The sequence below is a fragment of the Podarcis cretensis genome (assembly GCF_951804945.1).
Source record: "Podarcis cretensis genome assembly, chromosome: 2".
NCBI classification, from domain to species: domain Eukaryota; kingdom Metazoa; phylum Chordata; class Lepidosauria; order Squamata; family Lacertidae; genus Podarcis; species Podarcis cretensis.
The window spans coordinates 102,401,085-102,424,648 of NC_137171.1; the positions used below are offsets into that span (position 1 = coordinate 102,401,085).

Genomic DNA, 23,564 nt, shown 5'->3' on the forward strand with positions numbered 1-23,564 from the left:
GACAAGCGTGACATAATTTGGCAGCCAGTCAAGAATAAATTACTTGTGGATTCACACAGTTTCAAGGGCGTCCTGGGCACGGATGCTCAATAGCAGAAAATCAGCAGTGCTGTATCTACAGAGCACAGAGGCAGTTAGCTATCGACAGGGACATTTGATTGTTAAATGCAGACATTCAGAAATCAACTGATGATTGTGGTGGAGAAAAGGAGTAATCGGAGACCTGGCTTGAGATTTCAACCACCCAAGTTACAGGCTGCTCAGGCGAGCTTTGGTTTGGTTAGTCTTCCTAAACTTGGCTGTATCGCCTTCCTTCGCGTTCAGCTTAATGAACTGCATGTTCAGGAACCAGGTGAAGGATGCGCTATAAATGCAAAGTAAGTGGTGCTGAGATCTTATTTGTAACCATTTAGTTGGTAGCTTTTAAGACTTATGGTTGGAGATTCCTTGGCTGAACAAATCGGTTGCTCATAATATAGAGTGGGGGCATAGTAGTGGATTCATTGCATAAACTTTCTTTGCAGTTCTGGGCTTCACTCAAAGCATCTCTTTCTGTGATGCATGCAAATGATGCAATGGGGTTGGGCATGTAAAATAAACACTGCAGGTTCAATGTGAGTGCATTATGTGGCTGTTTTCAGGCTGGCGTAGATAATGGAGAGCTATCCTGTAGTATGAGCTGTCTCTCCTTCCTGTTACTGTGTAGGGGTGATAGTTCTGAGAAACCTAATTTCTACTTTCCCCCGGGTAAAATCTAAGATGGTAGGGAAAGAGCACGTTACAGCCTCATCCCATTCCCATACACATTTGCTTAGAACTGCTTAGTGCAAGGATTGTTGTGATCCCATACATACCATTCACATCCCTGTAAGGTTTGTTTTGATTAATTTACTTAAATTATATCCCACTGCACACTCAAAAACAAAAAAGGCCCTCAACAGGCAACAACAGTTAAAAAGCAATCGGATGTCTTCTATATAAAAACTGCCAATTAAAAGTTGTTGTTCTTTAAACCCCAACATAAATAACAATTACAAGTTCATAGCAGAGGATTGCAATAAAGCATCATTTAAGACTGGAATAAAATTGACATTTATAAATGTTTGCTGGAGCAGCATTACCTCCTAAAACCCAAGCAAGCCCTTCTAGGGAGGGAGTATTGCACCAAGGGCACCTCCATCGAAATGCCAGGCCTCTCATTCCAAATCACCCAGTGCTGGCGTTTAGAGAGCAGGCCTTCTTCTGATGGCTTTACGAGCAAAGAGAGGCTCATAGGACAATGGAGCGTTTTCTGAGGTGCTTTGGGCTAAAACATTCCTGGTGCAGTTGTGGAGACTCTCAATGTGGCAATGGTGAGCCCCTTGCCAGGAGGGACCATAGCTTTGTGGTAGAGACCGTGGTTTGCATGCAGACAGTCCCAGGTTCTTTCTCTGGCACCCCCAATTAATTAAAGGAACATACAGCAAATGATGTGAAAAATCACTGTCTGACACCCCAAAGAGCTGCTGCCCATTGGAATCTGCACAGTTGAAGAGGCTGTACAAATTGCACCATTCCTCCAGTGTTGTCATGGGACGTGATGGTGGTGCTTGTGTTTCTGAGGATACGATACCTCCAAAATGGTGTCACATTCTTGCCACACACACACATGGCAGGGAAGATGTCCTAGCAGCCACTTGTTATGTTTCAGAAGGAGCAACGTGGCACAGAACCTTTGAAGCAAGCCATTGGGTTGCTTGAGTGACAGGATTTTCCGTTGAACGTCAGCTGAGCTCCTCTGAGTGTGGCATGTTCCGGAAAAGAAGGTGGAGAGCAATCCCCAGCTTCCACATTCTGAACCGTGTTCCCTCAGATCAAGTAGACGGGGCTGTTTGTACACAGGATTACTTGCCACTCGCGTCGGCATGATCACAGAGTGTGATGCTGCGCTGTAGCTGGTCTCCGGGAAGAACTAGGCTGCTTTGTTAGGCCCATAGCTGCAGCGGAAGTGTGTGCCCATCATCAACGCACGTACGAGAAATGGGATCTCTTGGGACCTGGCCTTGTTGCACTGCACCTTGTACTGCAGTCTTCATGTTTGTTTTTAATTACACACTCTGAGACTTAAAGGGAGAACCCAGCCTTCCGACAGATTTTATCTACTGATTATTTTCACAAATTGTTACAGAAAAGGCCTTGGGGGCTGGAGTGTAGGTGGAGGCTCAGTTACCCAGTCATAGATTGGATGCCAAGGGGGAGCGTCTTAACCTATGCTCACAAAGGCAGGTGCTGACAGATCCTCCTAGCCAAGGGAAACATGCTTACATTCTGGAGAGTGACAGAGAAAACGGTAAAGTACGACCTTGGCGGGTTAGCTTTAGACTGAAAACAGACTGCTCTCCCCTCGCCCTCCACCCTCGTTTTTGCTTTGACCCTCTTCCAAACAAATTTCGGTTTCTGTCAGATAAAGAGCATTTGCCTTTGTCCTAAGGAAAGTTTGTTGCTTTTCTGTTTTGTTTTGGGGTTTTTTTGAAAATAGCTGCACGTCTTTGGTAATCTTCAGTGCCGCTGCTCAGAGCGTTTGATTTCTCTGTGTCTTGTCAGTCGAAAGCAAAACAAAAACAAAAACGAAGCCAAGACATTGTACTGCAGTCCCCCTTTTTCTAACATTTAGGTTCATCAGTACTACAGCTGCCTCCCAGAAGACAAAGTGCCCTACGTCAACAGCCCAGGGGAGAAAGCCCGTATCAAACAGCTCCTTCACCAGCTGCCGCCACACGACAATGAGGTGAGTCATTTAGAAATAATTGGGGAAACATTGGCTTAGTGCACACCGCAGGGGACTGGACCATCTTTCTGATGTCGCTGTTGCGTGCAGCAATTAGCCAGTTAACCAAGGCTCTGGCAAAGGATTTGTTAAAGGATTGTTTTGCAAAAGCTCTCTGGGTTTTTAAAAATGTTTCCCTCACTTTGCCCCCTCCCCACCACTCTCATGCTGGCTGATGAATTACTTGGCAGAGACCCTGCCCTCTGTACTTGTTCTCAGTAGAATAGAAAGGGAAACAGTCCTCATATTTTATCTGGAAATGCATATTTATGCAATGCCTATTTAGAGTCTAGATGTCCTATTACTTACGTTTATCTCTCCAATATTTCTTGCTTTTGCTTTGACTGAGAATTGCAGTTTCCAACTTTTATTTTCCTGGAAAACACATATTTTGTGGTGAGAGATGTTGATAGTTTTTTTATACATAAAAATAATGAAACCGTTTGGGCTCAGACTCACAGATAAACTGGCCTGGCTCTCAGTGTAAATGACATACTCTTAAATTGTAACTATAGGTACAATAAACGTTTCTCTCTGTGCAGAATTGTTGCTGCTGTAGGTTAAAATATTACTAGATAAAAGAGCATATATTTCTCATGCGGTTGCTAAAATATTAAGTTTTCTGCTTTTGTATTGAATTGAAGAACTGAAACATACAGGCTTTTTATTGCATCTGACTGTGAGGTTATATATGATAGCAAAAAGTAAAATTTTAAATGTTGTCTTTGGGACACATTAAAATGGGTTGCTTGCACCACATCTGCAACTTGCCACTGTGAGGAGCCACTTGCTCAACCTTTGTCAGCCTGGTTCCCCCTAGAAGATTTGGGCTGCATCTCTCACCATCCCTATCCATTGAGTATGCTGGCTGGGGCTGATGGGAGTTGTAGTCCGAAAAAATTATCCAGAGGGCACCAGGTTGTTAACCACTGACTTACTTAGCTACATAAGGCATGAAATGCATATTTGCATCTAACAGAACAGGGTTGTTGTTGTTTTTTTAAAAAATGCAAATGCACGACTGGGGAATTTAACCCTTTCCTCCTCTCCTGCTGTCCTGAGGAAACAGTTCTACTTCTGCATTTTATGTTGTGCCCCTCTTAGGGATTGATTCCCCCCCCCCTTGGATTCCACAGCAAACAACTGCTTCCCTGGCCACAACATTTGCTGCCAGCGGCGTAGCGTGGGTTGTCAGCACCCGGGGCAAGGCAAGTAATTTGCGCCCCCTAACCCGGGGCAAGGCAAGTAATTTGCGCCCCCTAATCTGGGGCAAGGCAAGTAATTTGCGCCCCTAACCCCTAACCTGCCGGCGCTGCCAGCTTCTTCTTGCTGCTGCCTGGGCTGGTCTGGTGTGGTTCTCTCCCGCGCTCAGCGCTGTGCTGGGCGGCCGCTGCACTGTCCCTCCCCCAGATAGTCCCTCCCTCGCTCTCTCTCCGCTCCGCACAGTGGGCGGCAACCTGGCAGCTCGGATCGGATTCGCACAGCCAGCACTGTGAGAGAGAGTGAGTGAGCCAGGTAGGGGCAGAGAGCTGCGAGTGCGCCCCCCAAAATGTTGCGCCCGGTGCAGCTGGCACCCCCTGCACCCCCCACGCTACGCCACTGTTTGCTGCTTCACAGAAGAGTATTTAAAACTCGCAGCTCTTCCTCTCCACTGGAAAAGGACATGGGGAGATGTGTTCAGCATATTTTGAGTTAACTAAAGCCATAGAACGGGGCCTTACATCCATACCAAAAACTTCCAAAGCCAGACAAAAAACCCCAAACTACTTCCTGATACTTAGACACCCCAGAAGTCTCTACTCACTTTGCTCCAGTTCAGCATTGTTTTGAAGACTGACTTAGCTTCTCCTTGTTAAGAATACTAGCAGCACCTTAAGTTGTTTTCAGATGATAACTAGATTGCATGCAAGAGAATGGACACCCATAGAGAAAGCTCAGTCCCCAAACTGGCCTTCTCCAAGCTGGTGCCCTTCCATCAGCACCAGCTAGGTGGTGGTTAGAGATAAGAGTTGAAGTTCAAACAGCTGGAGGGCACAAAGTTGGAGAAGGCTTCTTTAAATCTTTGGACTCACAGCTGTCCATGGAGGCGCAGGTTAATTCTGTGTCCAGGGCAGGTGTCTACCAGCTCCATCTGGTATGCAGGTTGAGACCCTACATGCCCACAGACTGTCTTGTCAGAGTGGTGCATGCTCTAGTTATCTTCTGCTTGGACTACTGCAATGTGCTCTACGTGGGGCTACCTTTGAAGGTGACTCGGAAACTGCAATTAATCCAGAATGCGGCAGCTAGACTGGTGACTGGGAGTGGCCACTGAGACCATATAACACCAGTCCTGAAAGATCATCATTGGCTCCCAGTATGTTTCCGAGCACAATTCAAATTGTTGGTGCTGACCTTTAAAGCTCTAAACGGCCTTGGCCCAGTATACCTGAAAGAGCTTCTCCACCCGCATTGTTCTGTTCGGACACTGAGGTCCTGCGCCGAGGGCCTTCTGGTGGTTCCCTCACTGCGAGAAGTGAGGTTACAGGGAACCAGGCAGAGGGCCTTCTCGGTAGTGGCGCCTTCCCTGTGGAACACCCTCCCATCAAATGTCAAGTCAATAAACAACTATTTTACTTTTAAAAGACAACTGAAGGCAGCCCTGTTTAGGGAAGTTTTTATGTTTGATGCTGTACCTCCTCTCCTCATATGAACTGACCTGGACTCTGTGATCATCATCTGAGAACTTTATTCATATGGCTCCTCCACAAGAGGCCCAGAGGGTAGCAACATGAGACTTTTCTCTATAACCAGGCCTTTGGCTGATTAAACATTCTATGGCCTTTTAAATGTATTTGTGGGAGGGGAGTCATTGATTTGATTTTGATTTTTTGTTACGTATTTTGTGTTTGTTTTTATGTTGTAAACCACCCGATGATCTTTGGATAAAGGGCAGTATACAAATTCACTAAATAATAATAATAACAATGAGTAGGCCACAATGGAACACTTTTGTTGTGTGGTGAGACATAGTTTTTCTTATCAGGGGGTAATTTTAGGTTCTGAAGAAATTGGAAATTGAGTGGGGAGATGATTTCTCTCAAAACCCAGTCCTCACTCAGCTTGACTAAGTGAAAACCACCTGTGATCCAAAGGACCAATTATTCCATGGTTGTATATATATAATTATTTTTTGTATATTACAGTATTGCAAATCCAGATTGTGTTAATGCCTGCGTTTGCAAATGGTACTCTTCATGGTACTCTTCTTGATCTTCCCATAACTTTGTCAGTGTGTTGGGTTGCCCTGGCCGTGTTATAGTTAGCTGCTAATGTTCGCTAGTACCATGAGCGTGTGAGGTTAAAAAAATCAAAAAACAAACTTCTGGTAGCCTATCAAATGTACTATGCTGTGAAGCTGAGACATGTTTGTTTTCGTTTCAAAAAGCTGTTAACAGAATTGTAAAATCCTGTTGCTGGAAGAGACTCAAAAGACATTAAATACCTCCCTTAAAGTAAGATCCTCCAACTGTAGAATTGGAGTCTAGACTAAGGCCCATGGACATCAAGCAAAGATGTTCCAAGGTGATAAGCACTCTTGGAATTGAGTTTTAACTCATCAATAGTCTTAAAAGTTGCCAACTACAAATGAGTCCAGAGACAGGCAGGTCTCCCAATATAGAAAGGGGTGGCTGTAAAATTAGGCAAGGTGTGAAGAAAGCAGATAGAGAGAAGCTTTACTGCTTCATCCAAAAGTGACTGGCTGGAGCCTCAAGGAAAACAATACAATCCATACTTAATTCATGGAATTCACTGCTTCAAGATGTGACAATGGCCACTAGCTGAAGATGGCTTCAGATAAATTGATAACAGGATGTTGATCAATGACTACTGATCACAATGGTTATATGCAGCTTCTAGGTTGGGGCAATAGCAGTAGAGGGCTGTTTACTTCAAGTCCTTTTTGTGGTGTTTATACACTTCTAAAATGAATGCCTTGCAGTGCTGCAAATGTGTGCTCAATCCCAGTCCCCAGTCGTGCTTGAGAACAGTTTTCTACAAGCTGGTGACCCCCCATGGCAGTGCTAGCTGGGGCTGATAGGAGTTTTGCTCTAAAATATCTGTAGGGCGCCAGGTTGGCCTTCATCCCAATCTCACTCTGGTGTTAGAAGTGATTTTCCAGCTGTTTTAATGTGGCTTGAAAATCTTATTCTTTGACCCACCTCGTAGGCCTGTTTTGGCCAAAGAAAGACAGATGAAATAAATACAGTTGTACCTTGGAAGCCAAATGGAATCCATTCCCAAAATCCGTTCGACTTCCAGAACGTTTGACGTCAAAGGCGTGGCTTCTGATTGGCTACAGGAGCTTCCTGCAGCCAATCGGAAGCCGCGAGAGCCCTGCTGGACTCACAAACCGGAAGCCGCGAGAGCCCTGCTGGATTCACAAACCGCAACACTCACTTCCGGGTTTGTGGCGTTCAGGAGCCAAAACGTTCAACTGCTAAGGCATTCGTCAACCATGGTACAACTGTAATCATCTTGCATATTTTTACCCTGGTATAAGGTTTTGTCTTTTTAAAGAAGTGTGGTATGCCCCTTATTGCTGTTTTAGCATAGAGTAGGGAATGCTTTTTAAAACTCTCTGTTCCAAAGAGCTTACTTTCTAGATATAAACAAACTCCCTGGTTAGGGGGCATGGCTGGGTTTCCCCCTTCCCTTTGAGTAATTCTGCCTTTTAATTATTCTTTATTTTCATATCTTTGCTTTGTGTGAGTCTACAGGCTACTCTTAAGCTACACTCATGTTAGTAGCATCACTTTAGCTGGTCCATAATGTTTAACTGGGGAAATAATTTATTCCTGCTCTGAAATAAGGTGATCATTTAAGGAGAGAGTCCTGTTTGATGGTATATTTTTATAATGCCATTGTTATATTGTCAAGCTTATATTTTATCCCTTTCCTAAAATGGGAGTTGCCTTTTTCAGGGCTGGCATATCCTGGATCAATGTTTCATTGAGCTATTCACTATGCCCCCAAGATTTACTTGTTTGTTTATTTAAAAGCATTTATATACCACTTCATATTTCAAAAAACTAACTGACCCAGTTCCTGGCCAGTCACTGCCATCTCAGGCTGCCCAAAGTTAGGATTTTTTGACTCAATGTGCTGAGTTTACATTGGGTTGTATTTGACATATTCATGCCACCTTGGACAGATATTTTTGGAGCTCTTCACAATCTCTTCCTCTTATCTCATGTTCAGGGGTTTTTGATGAGGGACATTTATCAAAAGCTTTTTTAAACCCCAAGAGCCCAATGGATCCACAATCCAGAGCATGATGCAATCCAGTGCCTGACCCAAGCCTCCTTTACTGAGCTTCTGTGTGAGAGAGAAAAGGTCATACCATCTAATGCCCAAAGGAAAGATGGAAGAGAAGCATTTCTAGAACACAGTGGCCCATAACTACGTAACAATTTCCAAATTCTCTAGAAAGAAAGGTGCTTAATTCCTTTGGGAGACGGATACTTACAGAATATCTGTATTCCATTTGTGCAGAGATTTGCTTCTGTAGAAGTTCTGTAGAACTCAGAAGCACTTGATTGAACAAAAAAGAATAAGCCCTTTAAAATAAGTCCTTTAAAATCTTTCTATCTCTGCCTGGAAATCAGTTAAGAGATCCATCCCCACAATTGTTCTTGGGACAATTGTTCTTGTTAATATTAGGAAATGATTTTTGATCTCCAGTCTGAGTTTAGAAATGCTCTCTTCCCTTTAGAATTTTAATCCTTAACCGTATTAATGTATTTGGTAATTTTCAAGAAGAAAAGTCCTGGCTGGAGCAGATGTAGCTCTCTTTCTACCCCTGCTTATAATTTTTTAACAGCTAATTTACAGGTCTGGCAGAACTAGTGCAGCAAATTAGCTCCTCCTACCTCACCTATAAAGAGACGTGGGTGGCGCTGTGGCTTAAACCACAGAGCCTAGGACTTGCAGATCAGAAGGTCGGCGGTTCGAATCCCTGCGACGAGGTGAGCTCCCGTTGCTCAGTCCCTGCTCCTGCCAACCTAGCAGTTCAAAAGCACATCAAAGTGCAAGTAGATAAATAGGTACCGCTCCGGTGGGAAGGTAAACGGTGTTTCCGTGCGCTGCTCTGGTTCACCAGAAGCGGCTTAGTCATGCTGGCCACATGACCCGGAAGCTGCACGCCGGCTCCCTCGGCCAGTAAAGCGAGATGAGCGCTGCAACCCCAAAGTTGGTCACGACTGGACCTAATGGTCAGGGGTCCCTTTACCTTTTACCTCACCTATAATCTTTTGATTGTCCACTCTGGCTTCTTTAATCCAGATAGAATACAGGAATACAAAAATCAGAAAGCAGGATCAGAGACTTCTATAAGAACAGAAAGTATATGACAGGAAGAGAGATCCAGCAGGCTTTGGAAAACACAGCTTACTCTTGAGTTCATATATACCAAGTCTTACATTTTAACTCCCAAACAAACATCACAACCCAGGCAACCCAGTCTTTAACTCCCCTGGAAAATATAATTTATTCTGCTGATCCATTGGGCAAGGGTATCATTTCTTTAATTTACAGCTCATTAACCAATTTTTCTTGCAAACCTTTAAATGCTCTCAAACTCCACTGGGAGAGAGATTTGAATGATACTCTAAACGAGCCTTCCTGGAACAGAATCTGGCAGAAATTCCCTTTTCAGTTTTATTCAGCTAAACTTAGGGAAAACGCACAAGAGCTAACTCATAGATGGTATCTGCATTCTGTACTACTCAGTAAAATCAATTGTACTCTCCCAAGAACTGGCTGGAGAAACTGTTAAAATGTAGCTTCATTTTTCCACATGTGGTGGAGTTGTCAAAAGCTTGGTATATTTTCGGATAACTTTTTTGTGAAATGAGTATGAAAACTAAACAACAGGTACATCTCAACCTCAGCATTGCTTTATTAACGTATATTTGAAGGAGATTATGAAGAATTATCATGTAAAAAGCTTATATTACAATTAATAACAGCTGCTTGCTTGATGTTGCCAGTGACTCGAGAACCCTAAATGTTATCTGAAGTGTGGCTGAGTCAAATCTGGGACGTGGCACTGTTGGACAAACTGACTGGAAAACTAGGTGAACAAAGAATAATCAAATCAAGAGATGCTTTCCAAAACATATGGTTCGACTTTATTTCGTATGCTTGTACAAAAGAGCATTTCTATCGACCACGAGCAACTCGCAGCAAGCTATGGACAGATGCACATCTTTTAGCATATTGGGCCATGAGTCAACAGTGTGATGCAGCAGCAAACAAAGCAATGCTATTCTAGGCTGCATCAACAAAAGTATGGTGTCCAGGTTGAGGGAAGTAGTAGTACCACTCTATTCTGCCTTGCTCAGACAACACCTGGAATACTGTGTCCAGTTCTGGGCACCAGAAGGATATTGACAAGCTGGAACATGTGCAGTGGAGGGCAACCAAGATAATCCAGGGTCTGGAAACCAAGTCATATGAGGAACGATTGAAGGAGATGGGTATGTTTAGCCTGCAAAAGAGGAGACTGAGAGGAGATATGATAGCCATCTCAGGCTGTCACGTGGAGGATGGAGCAAGCTTGTTTTCTCCTGCTTTGGAGGGCAGGACTCAAGACAACAATGGCTTTAAGTTACAAGAAAGGTGATTCCAACTAAACACCAGGAAGAACTTTCTGACAGGGGAATGGACTCCCTTGGGAGGTGGTGGACTCTCCTTCCTTGGAAGTTTTTAGCAGAGGTTGGACAGCCAATCTGTCATGGATGCTTAGTTAGTATTCCTGCATCGCAGCGGGTTGGACTAGATCAGGCTTCCTCAACCTCGGCCCTCCAGATGTTTTTGGCCTACAACTCCCATGATCCCTAGCCAGCAGGACCAGTGGTCAAGGATGATGGGAACTGTAGTCTCAAAACATCTGGAGGGCCAAGGCTGAGGAAGCCTGGACTAGATGACCCTTGGGTCCCTTCCAGCTCTATGATTCTAGTAGGATGACTTTCAAACTATAGTTTTTCTATGTCTCTCATATGAATCCGTTCTTCCATGTGGGGTGTGGGAAGAGTTTATTGAATGTTTAGTATAATACCTGTAAAAGATAAATACACCGTTTTTTAAAAGTGCAGGGTGTGGCATTGCCAAATTGCAAAATGCAGCCAAGTATATACATAACCCTCTGCAAGGCTTACAAGCCAAGGGCATGAGGACAACAGCAATCCTGTGTATCTGGAGTTCAGAGGTCCATTACCCCCTGAAGATGAATGTTTCTTGTAGCATCTTTGGTTGACAGGAATGGCTTCCCTGAGTGAAGCTGGTGTTGGGTAGGTAGACAGAGCTTCAGGTGGGTGGATCCAAAGGGAGGTTATGGCGGGAGTGACTTTTCTGTGGTTCTCCATTCCATTCCCAGGTAGCTCAGTTGGTTAGAGCATGGTGCTCATAACACCAAGGTTGTCCCTGTATGGGACAGCTGCACATTCCTGCATTGTAGGGGGTTGGACTAGATGATTCCCAGGGTCCCTTCCAACTCTACGATTCTATTATTCCCCCTCCCCTGATTTTTCCATGAGGGAGCACTCAGCATTCTGTGGCCCCTGAGCATTCTCAGTCCTAATAATGTTGGGTTTGGGTTTGCCCACCAACCTTAGGGTTTCCTCCCTTTCTTATCATTGTACTTCTGCAAATGCTGGTGTTCCCCAAGCCTCCTGACCCCTCCCTCTTTCCAGCAGACATTGTCAGTTTTGACTCCTTAAGGGTTTGCCCCTTGGAGAATGAGTTTGCTGTTAGTTATATATGATTATAAATCACACTGTTACTTTTGTTCAGGCAGGGCCTTCAGGCTCTTACATCACTTGTGCCAGAATTCTGCACCTGAAGCATGATCCTGTTTTTTTATTATTTTAGATTATTTTAAAATGCGTTACTCGAGAAGGTGTTTTCAAAAGCATCGTGCAGTCTGGGACCACTCTAGTTAAAATTCAAAAACAAAACAGAATGGGAGGTGAAAACCCAAGGGCGCTCAGATGATCTTTTACATATGGCCTGTTGGCACTTCAAAATTGCAGCCCATTGAATTATTTTCCAAGGGCTGAAAAAGGGTTTGTCTGTGTGTCTCCCTTTCAGTAACTTAGGTTTCGCCCTGAGAAATTGTAGTGCGCATTTTAAACATTTGAAGGCAAGGCGGCCGGTGGAGGGGAGGCCTTTTAATCATCCTGACAACATCTTGTTGGTCTTGGCTTAAGCCTGAGCCCAGTTTCAGTGAACAAGCAAGCAAATAGTTATGGACCTGCCATAAGCTGTGCCATCAAGAGCTTGCTAAGCTCTTTTGAGTGCCACTGAAGTACCTTTTTAAAAGAGCCTAGTCTACTGAATCAGGAAGTAATTTATCCCTTCTCAGCTTTGAGTTCAGCGGCAAGTGAATTAGCGATACTCTGTTGACTTACAGAAACCAGACCAGTATGTGCCAGGAGAAGAGCAAGATGGCAGTCCCTTTTGGATACAGTGCAATCTCATCATATGCTAAGGTTATACATGCATATGCGAAAATCACACATAGCCAACATTTCCTTATTTTCTGGCCTGCTACTTGTTGGCAAATGGGAGAGACCTTCTGCAGTGTCTCTATGGCCTTTCCCCGTTCCTCCATGTGTGAGTGGTTGAGTGACTGGGGGAGGAAGAAGGGAGATGGAGGTGGAAGGGAGACAGGTAGAGACAGATGCAGGCAGAAGAAAAGGGCTGAAATTGATTCGGAATGGCACTGAAGCCAAACGTGTATAGTTTAATTTCTGCAAGTTAAATGTGTGTGTGAGTGGTGAGAGGAAAGGGGCTAGAAAGCCACAGTCCAAGGAAGTCTTCTTAATTTTCCTTGGATTTGACAGTCTTCCAGTGCATTAATCTCTGGACTGGCCATGTCCCTTGAGTAGTGTCCTAGCATTGTGATTATTCCCTTACACATCCTTATCCTAAGACCTATCAACTTTTCAGGGTCAACCACCATGTTTTTATGACGCATTGGTCTTCCGCGAGTTATAAGCAGCCATTGTTTTTTTTAATAATGTGCATGTGTGCATATTGGGAGTATCATTAATAAACTGGATAGCAGCAGTCAAACAGGTAGTAGAGAAAGCAGCAGAGACCATTGTGGTTTGAGGAGAGGAAAAAGAGAAACTGGCTTGCGAGAGTCTGATCTGGGCTGAAAGCCCATCTGTTGAGGGGGGAAATATCTGCATGTAGGTGGCAAATTCCTCCCACATTGCCTGCAAAAAGAAAAAGAAAAAGTGTTGGAGGAGAAGCCAAGGCTTGCAACTTCCAGTGTAACACAGATAATTGCTGATTACTCTCTAGGTACGATATTGCAACTCGCTGGATGAAGAAGAGAAGAGAGAACTCAAACTCTTCAGCAATCAGAGGAAAAGGGAGAACCTGGGCAGAGGCAATGTTCGACCCTTTCCAGTCACCATGACTGGCGCCATTTGTGAGCAGGTAGGTCTATCTTCACAACATGTTTGCGGCCAGATGAACCTTGGATTCACAGAGCAGTTTCCCCACGTTGGGGCATTATGTTCCTGTGGCACACATACAGCACAATCTTGCAAACTGTGTTTCTTGCAGATGGTTATTGGGTTGTTTAAGTTTTGATTATGTATTTTGTGTTTTTATACTGTGATTTTACCTTGTGAACCGCCCCGGGACCTGCAGGTATAGGGCAGTATACAAATTTAACAACTGATAATGCTTTTTGTCTCAGTGTTTAGCTTTGGGTTATGAGAGGTCATAACAAGAGACGCTGGCAAGTCAGGAGACAAATTTGTTCTTTGCTTTGACCTTACAAAGGAAGTTTAGTACGAATTCTTATTAATTAAACTATTCTCAGGGTCAGAGAATTTACTTGTGTGGATTGCTGGGGGGGAGGATTCCCCCCCCCCACACACACACATAATCCCCAGGGGTAATTGCATCTAGGCCGTGCATTGCTAGACCATAAAACCATAAGCAAAACAAACTTGCTCACAGCCAAAATTGAGGGAACCTAGAAAAGCGTGTATTCCCTCATGTCTAAAATACTTTGGACAAAACCTCCACCTGGTTCTCCCTTGCAGACATGAAGAAGACTGGAAAAAATGGCAGTATGTTATTATTTTGCATGTTGAAATTTCTAAAAGATTCTTTAAAAATCAGAACACAACACACTCCCACTGTTTCTCCCCATATTTTTTTCAATATGGGTAGACCTCCCAACATGTTGATCACACGAAAGGGAACCCAGATACAAGTGGAAGGAAGCGTGCTATCCTGCGAAGTTTCTATGCATTATCAAAGCAGCCCAGCTCTCTTGCCTCCCTCTCTCTGTGATGGAAGACAGAACAGGCAGAAAGAGAAGCAGAATCTGGTGCTACGGCTGTTGTTTGCTTGCTCCAAGCCCCATCCATATATGGACAGGGTTTGGAGCGTACAAGCAGCAACCACTGCACTGTGATTGGGAGCTGTGATGGCATTCATGCTTATGTGTAGAGCACGTGTAGAGCGCATCATTTCATTTTCATTTGAACCCCAGTTTGACAAAGGACCTGGGTTGTGAATAACCAGAGGAGCAGCATGCATGATGTATCATTTTGTAGAACCTCGTATTCTTTCCAATGAGCTGCCCTCAGCTGTTTCCCCCTTGAATGTCGTAAGAGCAGGTTCCTCCTTAATGTCTTCGCAGTGTGGAGGCCAAATCAATGGAGGAGACATAGCCGTCTTTGCATCGAGGGCAGGTCATGGAGTTTGCTGGCACCCGCCATGCTTTATATGCAGCGTCTGCAACGAGCTGCTGGTAGATCTCATCTATTTCTATCAAGATGGGAAGATTTATTGTGGCCGGCACCACGCGGAATGCCTCAAGCCTCGGTGTGCGGCGTGTGATGAGGTAAGGCCAGCCAAACATCTCTCCTCCTGTTAATCATGATGAATGGTTGCAAGTTTCCAAAGTCCTCTTTGCCAGCCTATCTTTGCATCTACGTCTTGCAGCTCTACAAACAAGGAAAGATGTGAAATATCGCCAGACTGGTTCACATGTTAGCCTGTGTAGCGGCTTCTCTTTGCAACGGCCAGCACAAGCATGCGTGAATGCAGATGCCCACACCTAGCCCAATGCCCCTGCCAAGCCCAGAACTGCTGGCCATTCATCCACAGTTTATCCTTTTGCAGGGTGGGGAGGAAATCTGCACTTGCCTTCATCGAAACAGATTTGCACTGTGTACAACAGTGTACATGATAAATTGTGCGTGCTTTCTCCTCCACCCCTTTAATGCCCATTCTGCAGCTGAAAGGTGGGAGAGAGGGAAGCTGCAGCCTGTTTCAGTAGGCCAGGGACAGGATCGTAGTGAATTCAAACTGTCAAACTTCATGGCAGCTTTAGGGTTTTGAACACGGCTTGTTGATTTCGAACCACAGTACAGTATTAATCACGCACTGCTGCACCTCATTAGTTTGCCGAAATCCGAAGATTCTCCAGCTCCCTGGTAGTCGAGGTATCGGAGCCCAAACCACAGTCAAGATTTTGTGAAATCTAGCTTGTTTGCCCTTGTTGCATGTACAGAAGAAATATCAATATAAATGTAAGAGAATAATTAAAAAAACCTAACCCAATGCTTCCCACTTCCTGGCCCCCATTTACTGAAAATGGAATGGGGGTCATCTTAGGCTATTCCACACAAACCCCTGTACCATGTACGTCCCATTTTCTCAACAACCATTTTGATTTATTTTGATTTATTTGCTGCAGTAGAAAATTAGGATTCAAAAAAAAAGGCATAGACGTAAGAGTCTTGAAGCAGCGAAGCTGTTAAAAAGCAAGCTCGAATCACAGGACAAGTTAATATTTGTTTACTTGTCGATCAGTCTCCTCATGCATTGAGCATCTAGGCAAATGGCCTCTGTGACAGGTCACAAGAAAAATGAGCGAAGCTTTGCTTTCTAGGCCCTAACACGTTTGCTTGATTTCCCACTACAGATTATCTTTGCTGACGAGTGCACGGAGGCTGAGGGAAGGCACTGGCACATGAAGCACTTTTGCTGTTTTGAATGTGAAACAGTGCTGGGCGGGCAGCGGTACATCATGAAGGAAGGACGGCCATATTGCTGCAACTGTTTCGAATCCTTATACGCGGAGTATTGTGATACCTGCGCCCAGCACATTGGTAAGGGAGCCATTTCAAAATCTCCATCCCTTGCTGCCAAATTTGGGGGTGGGGTGGTCGGGAGTGGGAACGATAGCTGGGCAACCTTTGATGTGGGTTTGTAGACATTATTTCTTTCGTTTTTGTTTTTTAAGGCACGAACACGATATGGCGTGTCGATACACCCGTTGCGTTATTGTTTTAAGGTGAAGCGCGCCCCTAGGCGAGCAGTTGAAATGGCTTTGTTTTGGAAGTACATGACAGGCCCTGGCATCTGTTTCTGTCAGCAGTCCAACAAACCACTTGGCAGGTGTAGGCATCTAGCTTTGGGCCCGGAGTCTACAAGGCAGTGTTACTGCTGGCGGGGAAGAAAAGGAAAATCTCTAGCACCAATGCCAGCTCCGGATGGGGCTCCTGATTTCATCAGTTAAAAGAAATAGTCCTCAGCCCTGGAAAAAAAGAGAGGGAAGATCAAGGAATATCTATGTGGGGGGTTTTGGTTTTGTTGTTCTTGTTGTTGTTGTTAAAAAAGACTTTACTTTTCTATGCTAAGGAAGGAGACATTGCGCTCGTGAGGCATGGTAGCAAGCAACTCTGCTCTCAAAAGTGCTTTTAACGAGATTGCACAGCTATTCAGAAAAACGGCTCTGAAGCTCTCTCAGGATGCCTGGAGTGATTTTATATGTTTGGATATGTTGGGAAATCTCACTCAGAAGGCTTTAAAAAACAACAACCCATAGAGCCATGTTCTAAAATATTACGATGTAATATCTCCCGTCAAGCTCAATTAAAGAAGTGAAGGCGTCTGAAAGTGCTAAAATCCAGCCCTCCACAGTCTTAAATCCAGGTCATGAAAGCCAAATGAAGAATACTAGCTGAGGACTTATCAACACTTAGCTGTTGCCCAGCTCTTCCCAGGCATAGGCCTGCACTGTCCCAGTCTGTTTCTGACTGCTCTGTTGTTGTTGTTGTTTTTTTTGGGGGGGAAGCATGCTGAAGAACTACCCATGTGTGAGTGGCTCTATTTGAGGTGGAAACTCTGTTGGTTGCTGGAGAGCCTTGTCTTTTAGTTGCATGGAATGCATGGCATCTGCCTGTCAGTTAGTGCTGCAGGTGGTAATCATGCAAACAGGTGTGAGCAAAGGGTGGGGGGGGGAGATTGTGGCCGCTGTTGTAACAAAGCCAGTGGAATCTGGCATTTACAGGTAGTGTTGTGGTGCTTTTGTCCTTCTGTAGCTGCTATAAGGGAGAGTCATGGGGGCGGATTGCTCATGAGTAGAAAGTCACAGGTGGACCAAAGCAGTTTTTTTTTTAAAAAAAATGTATTTTAAAAAATCCATCATACCAAGTCATAGCAATCAAAACCCATCCAAAAGAGTAACCAAATATGATTCCATCAGAACATAAAACCTTTAATGATGATGATTTTATTTGTACCCCACCCATCTGCCTGGTTTGCCCCAGCCACTCTAGGCAGCCTCCAAGATATATAAAAACATAATAAAACATTACACATTAAAAAGCTTTCCTATACAAGGCTGCCTTCGTATGTCTTCTAAAGGTTATGTAGGTACTCATCTCCTTGACATCTGATTCAAAACAAATAATAGATCATTCCCCCACTAATACATTTCAGGATTTTTTTAGCATTGTGTCTTAATGGTTGTAACCTGCCTTGGGACCTTAGGGTGAAGGGTGGGTTCTTAACAACAACAACAGCTATACAAAATCCAAAGTATCAGAAATGAGAACGATCTCCTTTATAATTCTATAATTAAGATCATGAACAGTTGGCTTGCCATCAGTGTCCCTAAGCTGTTCCAAAATTAAATTCCCTTTCTCAGGAATATGAGCACACACTGTAGTTTAAAAAAAACAACACCACCAAAGCAAAACTCATTTTAAATGGGGAGACCCATCTGTAACTAATGTTCTTCTTTTGAAGCTTATATATCCTGGAATTTAAGAGAGGACAAGTCTTAACAAGAGGATAGTATCTGAACTGGCACATTACCTATTCTTAATATCCTGTTTGTTCCATACAATTCCTTGAATCAGTTTTTCAGTGCATTATCACAGATTTTAACAAGAATGTATCTCAGATGCTTGTTGTTGTTGTTTAGTCGTTTAGTCGTGTCCGACTCTTCGTGACCCCATGGACCAGAGAACGCCAGGCACTCCTGTCCTCCACTGCCCCCCGCAGCTTGGTCAGACTCATGCTGGTAACCTCGAAAACACTATCCAACCATCTCGTCCTCTGTCGCCCCCTTCTCCTTGTGCCCTCCATCTTTCCCAACATCAGGGTCTTCTCCAGGGAGTCTTCTCTTCTCATGAGGTGGCCAAAGTACTGGAGCCTCAGCTTCACAATCTGTCCTTCCAGTGAGCACTCAGGGCTGATTTCCTTCAGAATGGAGAGGTTGGATCTTCTTGCAGTCCATGGGACTCTCAAGAGTCTCCTCCAGCACCATAATTCAAAAGCATCAATTCTTCGGCGATCAGCCTTCTTTATGGTCCAGCTCTCACTTCCATACATCACTACTGGGAAAACCATAGCTTTTACTATACGGACCTTTGTTGGCAAGGTGATGTCTCTACTTCTCAAGATGCTGTCTAGGCCTGTCATTGCCCTTCTCCCAAGAAGCAGGCGTCTTTTAATTTCGTGGCTGCTGTCACCATCTGCAGTGATCATGGAGCCCAAGAAAGTAAAATCTCTCACTGCCTCCATTTCTTCCCCTTCTATTTGCCAGGAGGTGATGGGACCAGTAGCCATGATCTTCGTTTTTTTGATGTTGAGCTTCAGACCATATTTTGCACTCTCCTCTTTCACCCTCAATAAAAGGTTCTTTAATTCCTCCTCACTTTCTGCCATCAAGGTTGTGTCATCTGCATATCTGAGGTTGTTGATATTTCTTCCGCCAATCTTAATTCCGGCTAGGGATTCATCCAGCCCAGCCTTTCGCATGATGAATTCTGCATATAAGTTAAATAAGCAGGGAGACAAAATGCAGCCTTGTCGTACTCCTTTCCCAATTTTGAACCAGTCAGTTGTTCCATATCCAGTTCTAACTGTAGCTTCTTGTCCCACATAGAGATTTCTCAGGAGACAGATGAGGTGATCAGGCACTCCCATTTCTTTAAGAACTTGCCATAGTTTGCCATGGTCGACACAGTCAAAGGCTTTTGCATAGTCAATGAAGCAGAAGTAAATGTCTTTCTGGAACTCTCTAGCTTTCTCCATAATCCAGCGCATGTTTGCAATTTGGTCTCTGGTTCCTCTGCCTCTTCTAAATCCAGCTTGCACTTCTGGGAGTTCTCGGTCCACATACTGCTTGAGCCTTCCTTGTAGAATTTTAAGCATAACCTTGCTAGCGTGAGAAATTAGTGCAATTGTGCGATAGTTGGAGCATTCTTTGGCACTGCCCTTCTTTGGGATTGGGATGTAGACTGATCTTCTCCAATCTTCTGGCCACTGCTGAGTTTTCCAAACTTGCTGGCATATTGAGTGTAGCACCTTAACAGCATCATCTTTTAAAATTTTAAATAGTTCAGCTGGAATACCATCACTTCCACTGGCCTTGTTATTTGCAGTGCTTTCTAAGGCCCATTTGACTTCACTCTCCAGGATGTCTGGCTCAAGGTCAGCAACCACACTACCTGGGGTATATGAGACATCCGTTTCTTTCTGGTATAATTCCTCTGTGTATTCTTGCCACCTCTTCTTGATGTCTTCTGCTTCTGTTAGGTCCTTTCCACTTTTGTCCTTTATTATGGAAATCTTTGTACGAAATGTTCCTTTCATATCTCCAATTTTCTTGAACAGATCTCTGGTTCTTCCCATTCTATTGCTTTCCTCTATTTCTTTGCATTGCTTGTTTAAGAAGGTCTTCTTGTCTCTCCTTGCTATTCTTTGGAAATCTGCATTCAATTTCCTGTATGTTTCATGATCTCCCTTGCATTTTGCTTGCCTTCTCTCCCCCGCTATTTGTAAGGCCTCATTGGACAGCCACTTTGCTTTCTTGCATTTCCTTTTCATTGGGATGGTTTTCGTTGCTGCCTCCTGTATAATGTTACGAGCCTCCATCCATAGTTCTTCAGGCACTCTGTCCACCAAATCTAAATCCTTAAACCTGTTCCTCACTTCCACTGTGTATTCATAAGGGATTTGACTTAGATTGTATCTTACCGGCCCAGTGGTTTTTCCTACTTTCTTCAGTTTAAGCTTGAATTTTGCTATAAGAAGCTGATGATCTGAGCCACAGTCAGCTCCAGGTCTTGTTTTTGCTGACTGTATAGAGCTTCTCCATCTTTGGCTGCAGAGAATATAATCAATCTGATTTCGATGCTGCCCATCTGGTGATGTCCATGTGTAGAGTCGTCTCTTGTGTTGTTGGAAAAGCGTGTTTGTGATGACCAGCTTGTTCTCTTGACAGAACTCTATTAGCCTTTGCCCTGCTTCGTTTTGATCTCCAAGGCCAAACTTGCCAGTTGTTCCTTTTATCTCTTGACTCCCTACTTTAGCATTCCAATCCCCTATAATGAGAAGAACATCCTTCTTTGGTGTCACTTCTATAAGGTGTTGTAAGTCTTCATAGAATTGGTCAATTTCAGTTTCTTCAGCACCAGTAGTTGGTGCATAAACTTGGATTACTGTGATGTTAAAAGGTCTGCCTTGGATTCGTATCGAGATCATTCTATCATTTTTGAGATTGCATCCCAGTACAGCTTTTGCCACTCTTTTGTTGACTATGAGGGCCACTCCATTTCTTTTACGGGTTTCTTGCCCACAGTAGTAGATATGATGGTCATCCGAACTGAATTCACCCATTCCCGTCCATTTTAGTTCACTGATGCCCAGGATGTCAATATTTATTCTTGCCATCTCATTTTTGACCACCTCCAACTTACCCATGTTCATGGTTCTTACATTCCAGGTTCCTATGCAATATTTTTCTTTACAGCATTGGACTTTCCTTTTGCTTCCAGGCATATCCGCAACTGAGCATCCTTTTGGCTTTGGCCCAGCCGCTTCATCAGCTCTGGATCTACTTGTACTTGCCCTCCGCTCTTCCCCAGTAGCATGTTGGACGCCTTCCGACCTGAGGGGCTCATCTTCCAGCGTCATAACTTTTATATGCCTGTTGTCTTTGTCCATGGAGTTTTCTTGGCAGGGATACTGGAGTGGCTTGCCGGTTCCTCCTCCAGGTGGATCACGTTTGGTCAAAACTCTCCACTATGACCTGTTCATCTTGGGTGCCCTGCTCGGCATAGTTCATAGCTTCTCTGAGTTCTTCAAGCCCCTTCGCCACGGCAAGGCAGTGATCCATGAAGGGGTCTCAGATGCTTATTTGGATTTTAATCCAAATTAAAATTATCCTTGACTTGCTCATCTGAGAACTCAAGGAAAGTACTGAACCAATATTCTCACTTTTGTTTGTAGAAGAGCTTATGAAGAAAAACTTCATTTTCAGGCAACCTCATATGAGGTCAACAAGTGCCAGCTCTTTGCAAAGACTACCAAGGCACTTTTAGGAGCAAATGGGATATTTTCACATCAGAATTCTGTTACTCTAACCATTACCCTGCACTTGCTCTCCTACCAAGAGAGCTCAGTGAGCGCCGCATTCCCTTGTTTTGAGATGTTAGGGCATGGTATGCTACATTGCATCATACTTTAAAGAAAAAATCTACATTTTACTTAGTTGCAGAAGGGGCTTCTTTTAGTCAGATGTACTGACTCCGTGACTACGGAAATGCATGAATATGATCAGTAACGTTCTGTTCTCGAAAGACGTTCTTAGTTCCAAAAGCTACTTTGCTGTATGTAGGTAGGTGTTACTAAGGTAACAGCTTGTCACCTCCCCCAGTGTATCCTTTGATGAACTCAGCTGCAAAATAAAGGTATGTATAGGGATCCAAATTATCAAATAGATGCAGTTTTGATATGAAAAGCTGGCATGCTGTAGGCATGCTGCAGGCAATCTGCAGCAGCTGTTGGGGGGGTCTTAAAGATACTCAACTTAATTTTTTAAGATAGTCAAATTATTGCACAAGGAACTTGCCACTTCTTTTCCTTGTAGTGGCACGATTGCTCATATCAAAAAATTGGAAAGGACATCTACATATCATACAATGGAAACAGGAAGTGTGGTCAATTGCTTTATCTGAGAAACTAACCAAAGGAGAACATGCCCTGAATGATGCAACTGATAGGGATGATTTTGCTCAAATATGGCTTTACATCCCTTTACATAGTATTCAAACAACCCCCTTGATGTCTGGCACCTACCATTATGCATATAGATTTATGGGGAAATCTGCTGTATTAGTCTTCGGTTCTGGGAAAGGGGCAGGAGGAGGAAAACCAATTGTTTTGGTAATGTTATGTTTATATCTTAATATTAATATTAATAAGGGGGAAAGCAATTATGTAGGGGTACACTCAAATGTATTGTGGAGCCTTCCCCTCCAAATGTTTCTGGATTATAGCTCCCATTTTCATTGCCTTTTGGGCACATTGGCTGGGAATGATGGGACATCAAGAGAGTACATGTTGACCTCCCCTGGTGTAGAACTTCCACTCTTAGCCTCAGTGAGCTTCTCATGAGCATTGGCCCCAATAGAAGGGACAACCCAGTGGAACTGATCCCTGTATCTTCTGCCTTTTGTGTGATAACCAAACCCCCTTAAAAAAATTCAGCAGACAGCCTTGCACATTGTTAGGAAGAGTGAAAATGGATCTAGCGCTCTCCATCCCACCTATCAGATTTGACAGACATTTCGCTGGTGGGTTGTAAATTAAAGATGATAATCTTTCCGTAAAGGCTGTGGGCAGGACTGCGGCGAATTACTCGCTTAGAATGTGAACCCCATTCTTCCCAGGAAATTCAAACCTCAGTAAACTGCATTTCACTTAAGTAGATTTGCAAGCTCGGGTGCAAGAATATTCTGTTTCCGTTTAAGGTGTATGTTATTATTTATGTACTTAAGAATCTCAGTTCTTTGCTTCTCTTGCTTCAGCTTTTTAAATATGTTGCTACCTGCCCTCAGCCTTTCGGATGATGCTGGTTAACTGAAATAAAACGGATCACACAGGCAGCACCATAATAATTGCCAGTGGATTGCATTTTAACATAGCCCACGAGCTGGATGAAGCCCTCAGCCAATTTAATCTGGTCTCCAGCAGCCCCACCAAATTTAAATCCAGTTGTGGCAGCAAGTGTGAAAATTTGATGTTTAAGAGTTGTAGGATCATAAACACACACACACATTGGTTGTATGCCCTTTGGATCAAGGGGTTTGGGCTGCTTTGCTCCTTCCAGGAGCTGATCTAAGTCATGGTTTGTTTCTGCATGTTGCTGAGACCTAGGTTCATGGGTTAGCTCTCTCAGATAACTCATAAACCATATGGCAGAGGTTGCTTACAGCTCATGATTAGTCTGGAGAGAGCCAACCATGAGTCTGGGAGCAAAGCTGCCATGACTTCCTCTCCTGCAGCCTCTCTCGTGTGTTCACTCTCTAAGCCAGCCTTTCTCAACCTGTGGGTCCCCAGATGTTGTTGAACTACAACTCCCATCACCCCTAGCTAGCAA

The 23,564-nt window shown here is 44.0% G+C and overlaps 2 protein-coding genes across 3 annotated transcripts in view; one reads left to right on the plus strand and one right to left on the minus strand.

Moving 5' to 3' along the window:
• PRICKLE2 (prickle planar cell polarity protein 2) overlaps positions 1 to 23,564 on the plus strand; it is a 259,811-nt gene that overhangs the window by 201,697 nt on the left and 34,550 nt on the right. For both annotated transcript variants that reach the window (XM_079959799.1, XM_079959800.1), the window contains 4 exons: positions 2,654 to 2,767; positions 13,160 to 13,297; positions 14,520 to 14,723; positions 15,810 to 15,996. In XM_079959799.1, the coding sequence (XP_079815925.1) occupies positions 2,654 to 2,767; positions 13,160 to 13,297; positions 14,520 to 14,723; positions 15,810 to 15,996 (643 nt within the window). The remainder of the gene's footprint in view (positions 1 to 2,653; positions 2,768 to 13,159; positions 13,298 to 14,519; positions 14,724 to 15,809; positions 15,997 to 23,564) is intronic.
• The window catches only part of LOC307208953 (uncharacterized protein C3orf49), a 330,680-nt gene that overhangs the window by 86,849 nt on the left and 220,267 nt on the right, over positions 1 to 23,564 (minus strand). The gene's annotated exons all lie outside the window — the stretch shown is intronic.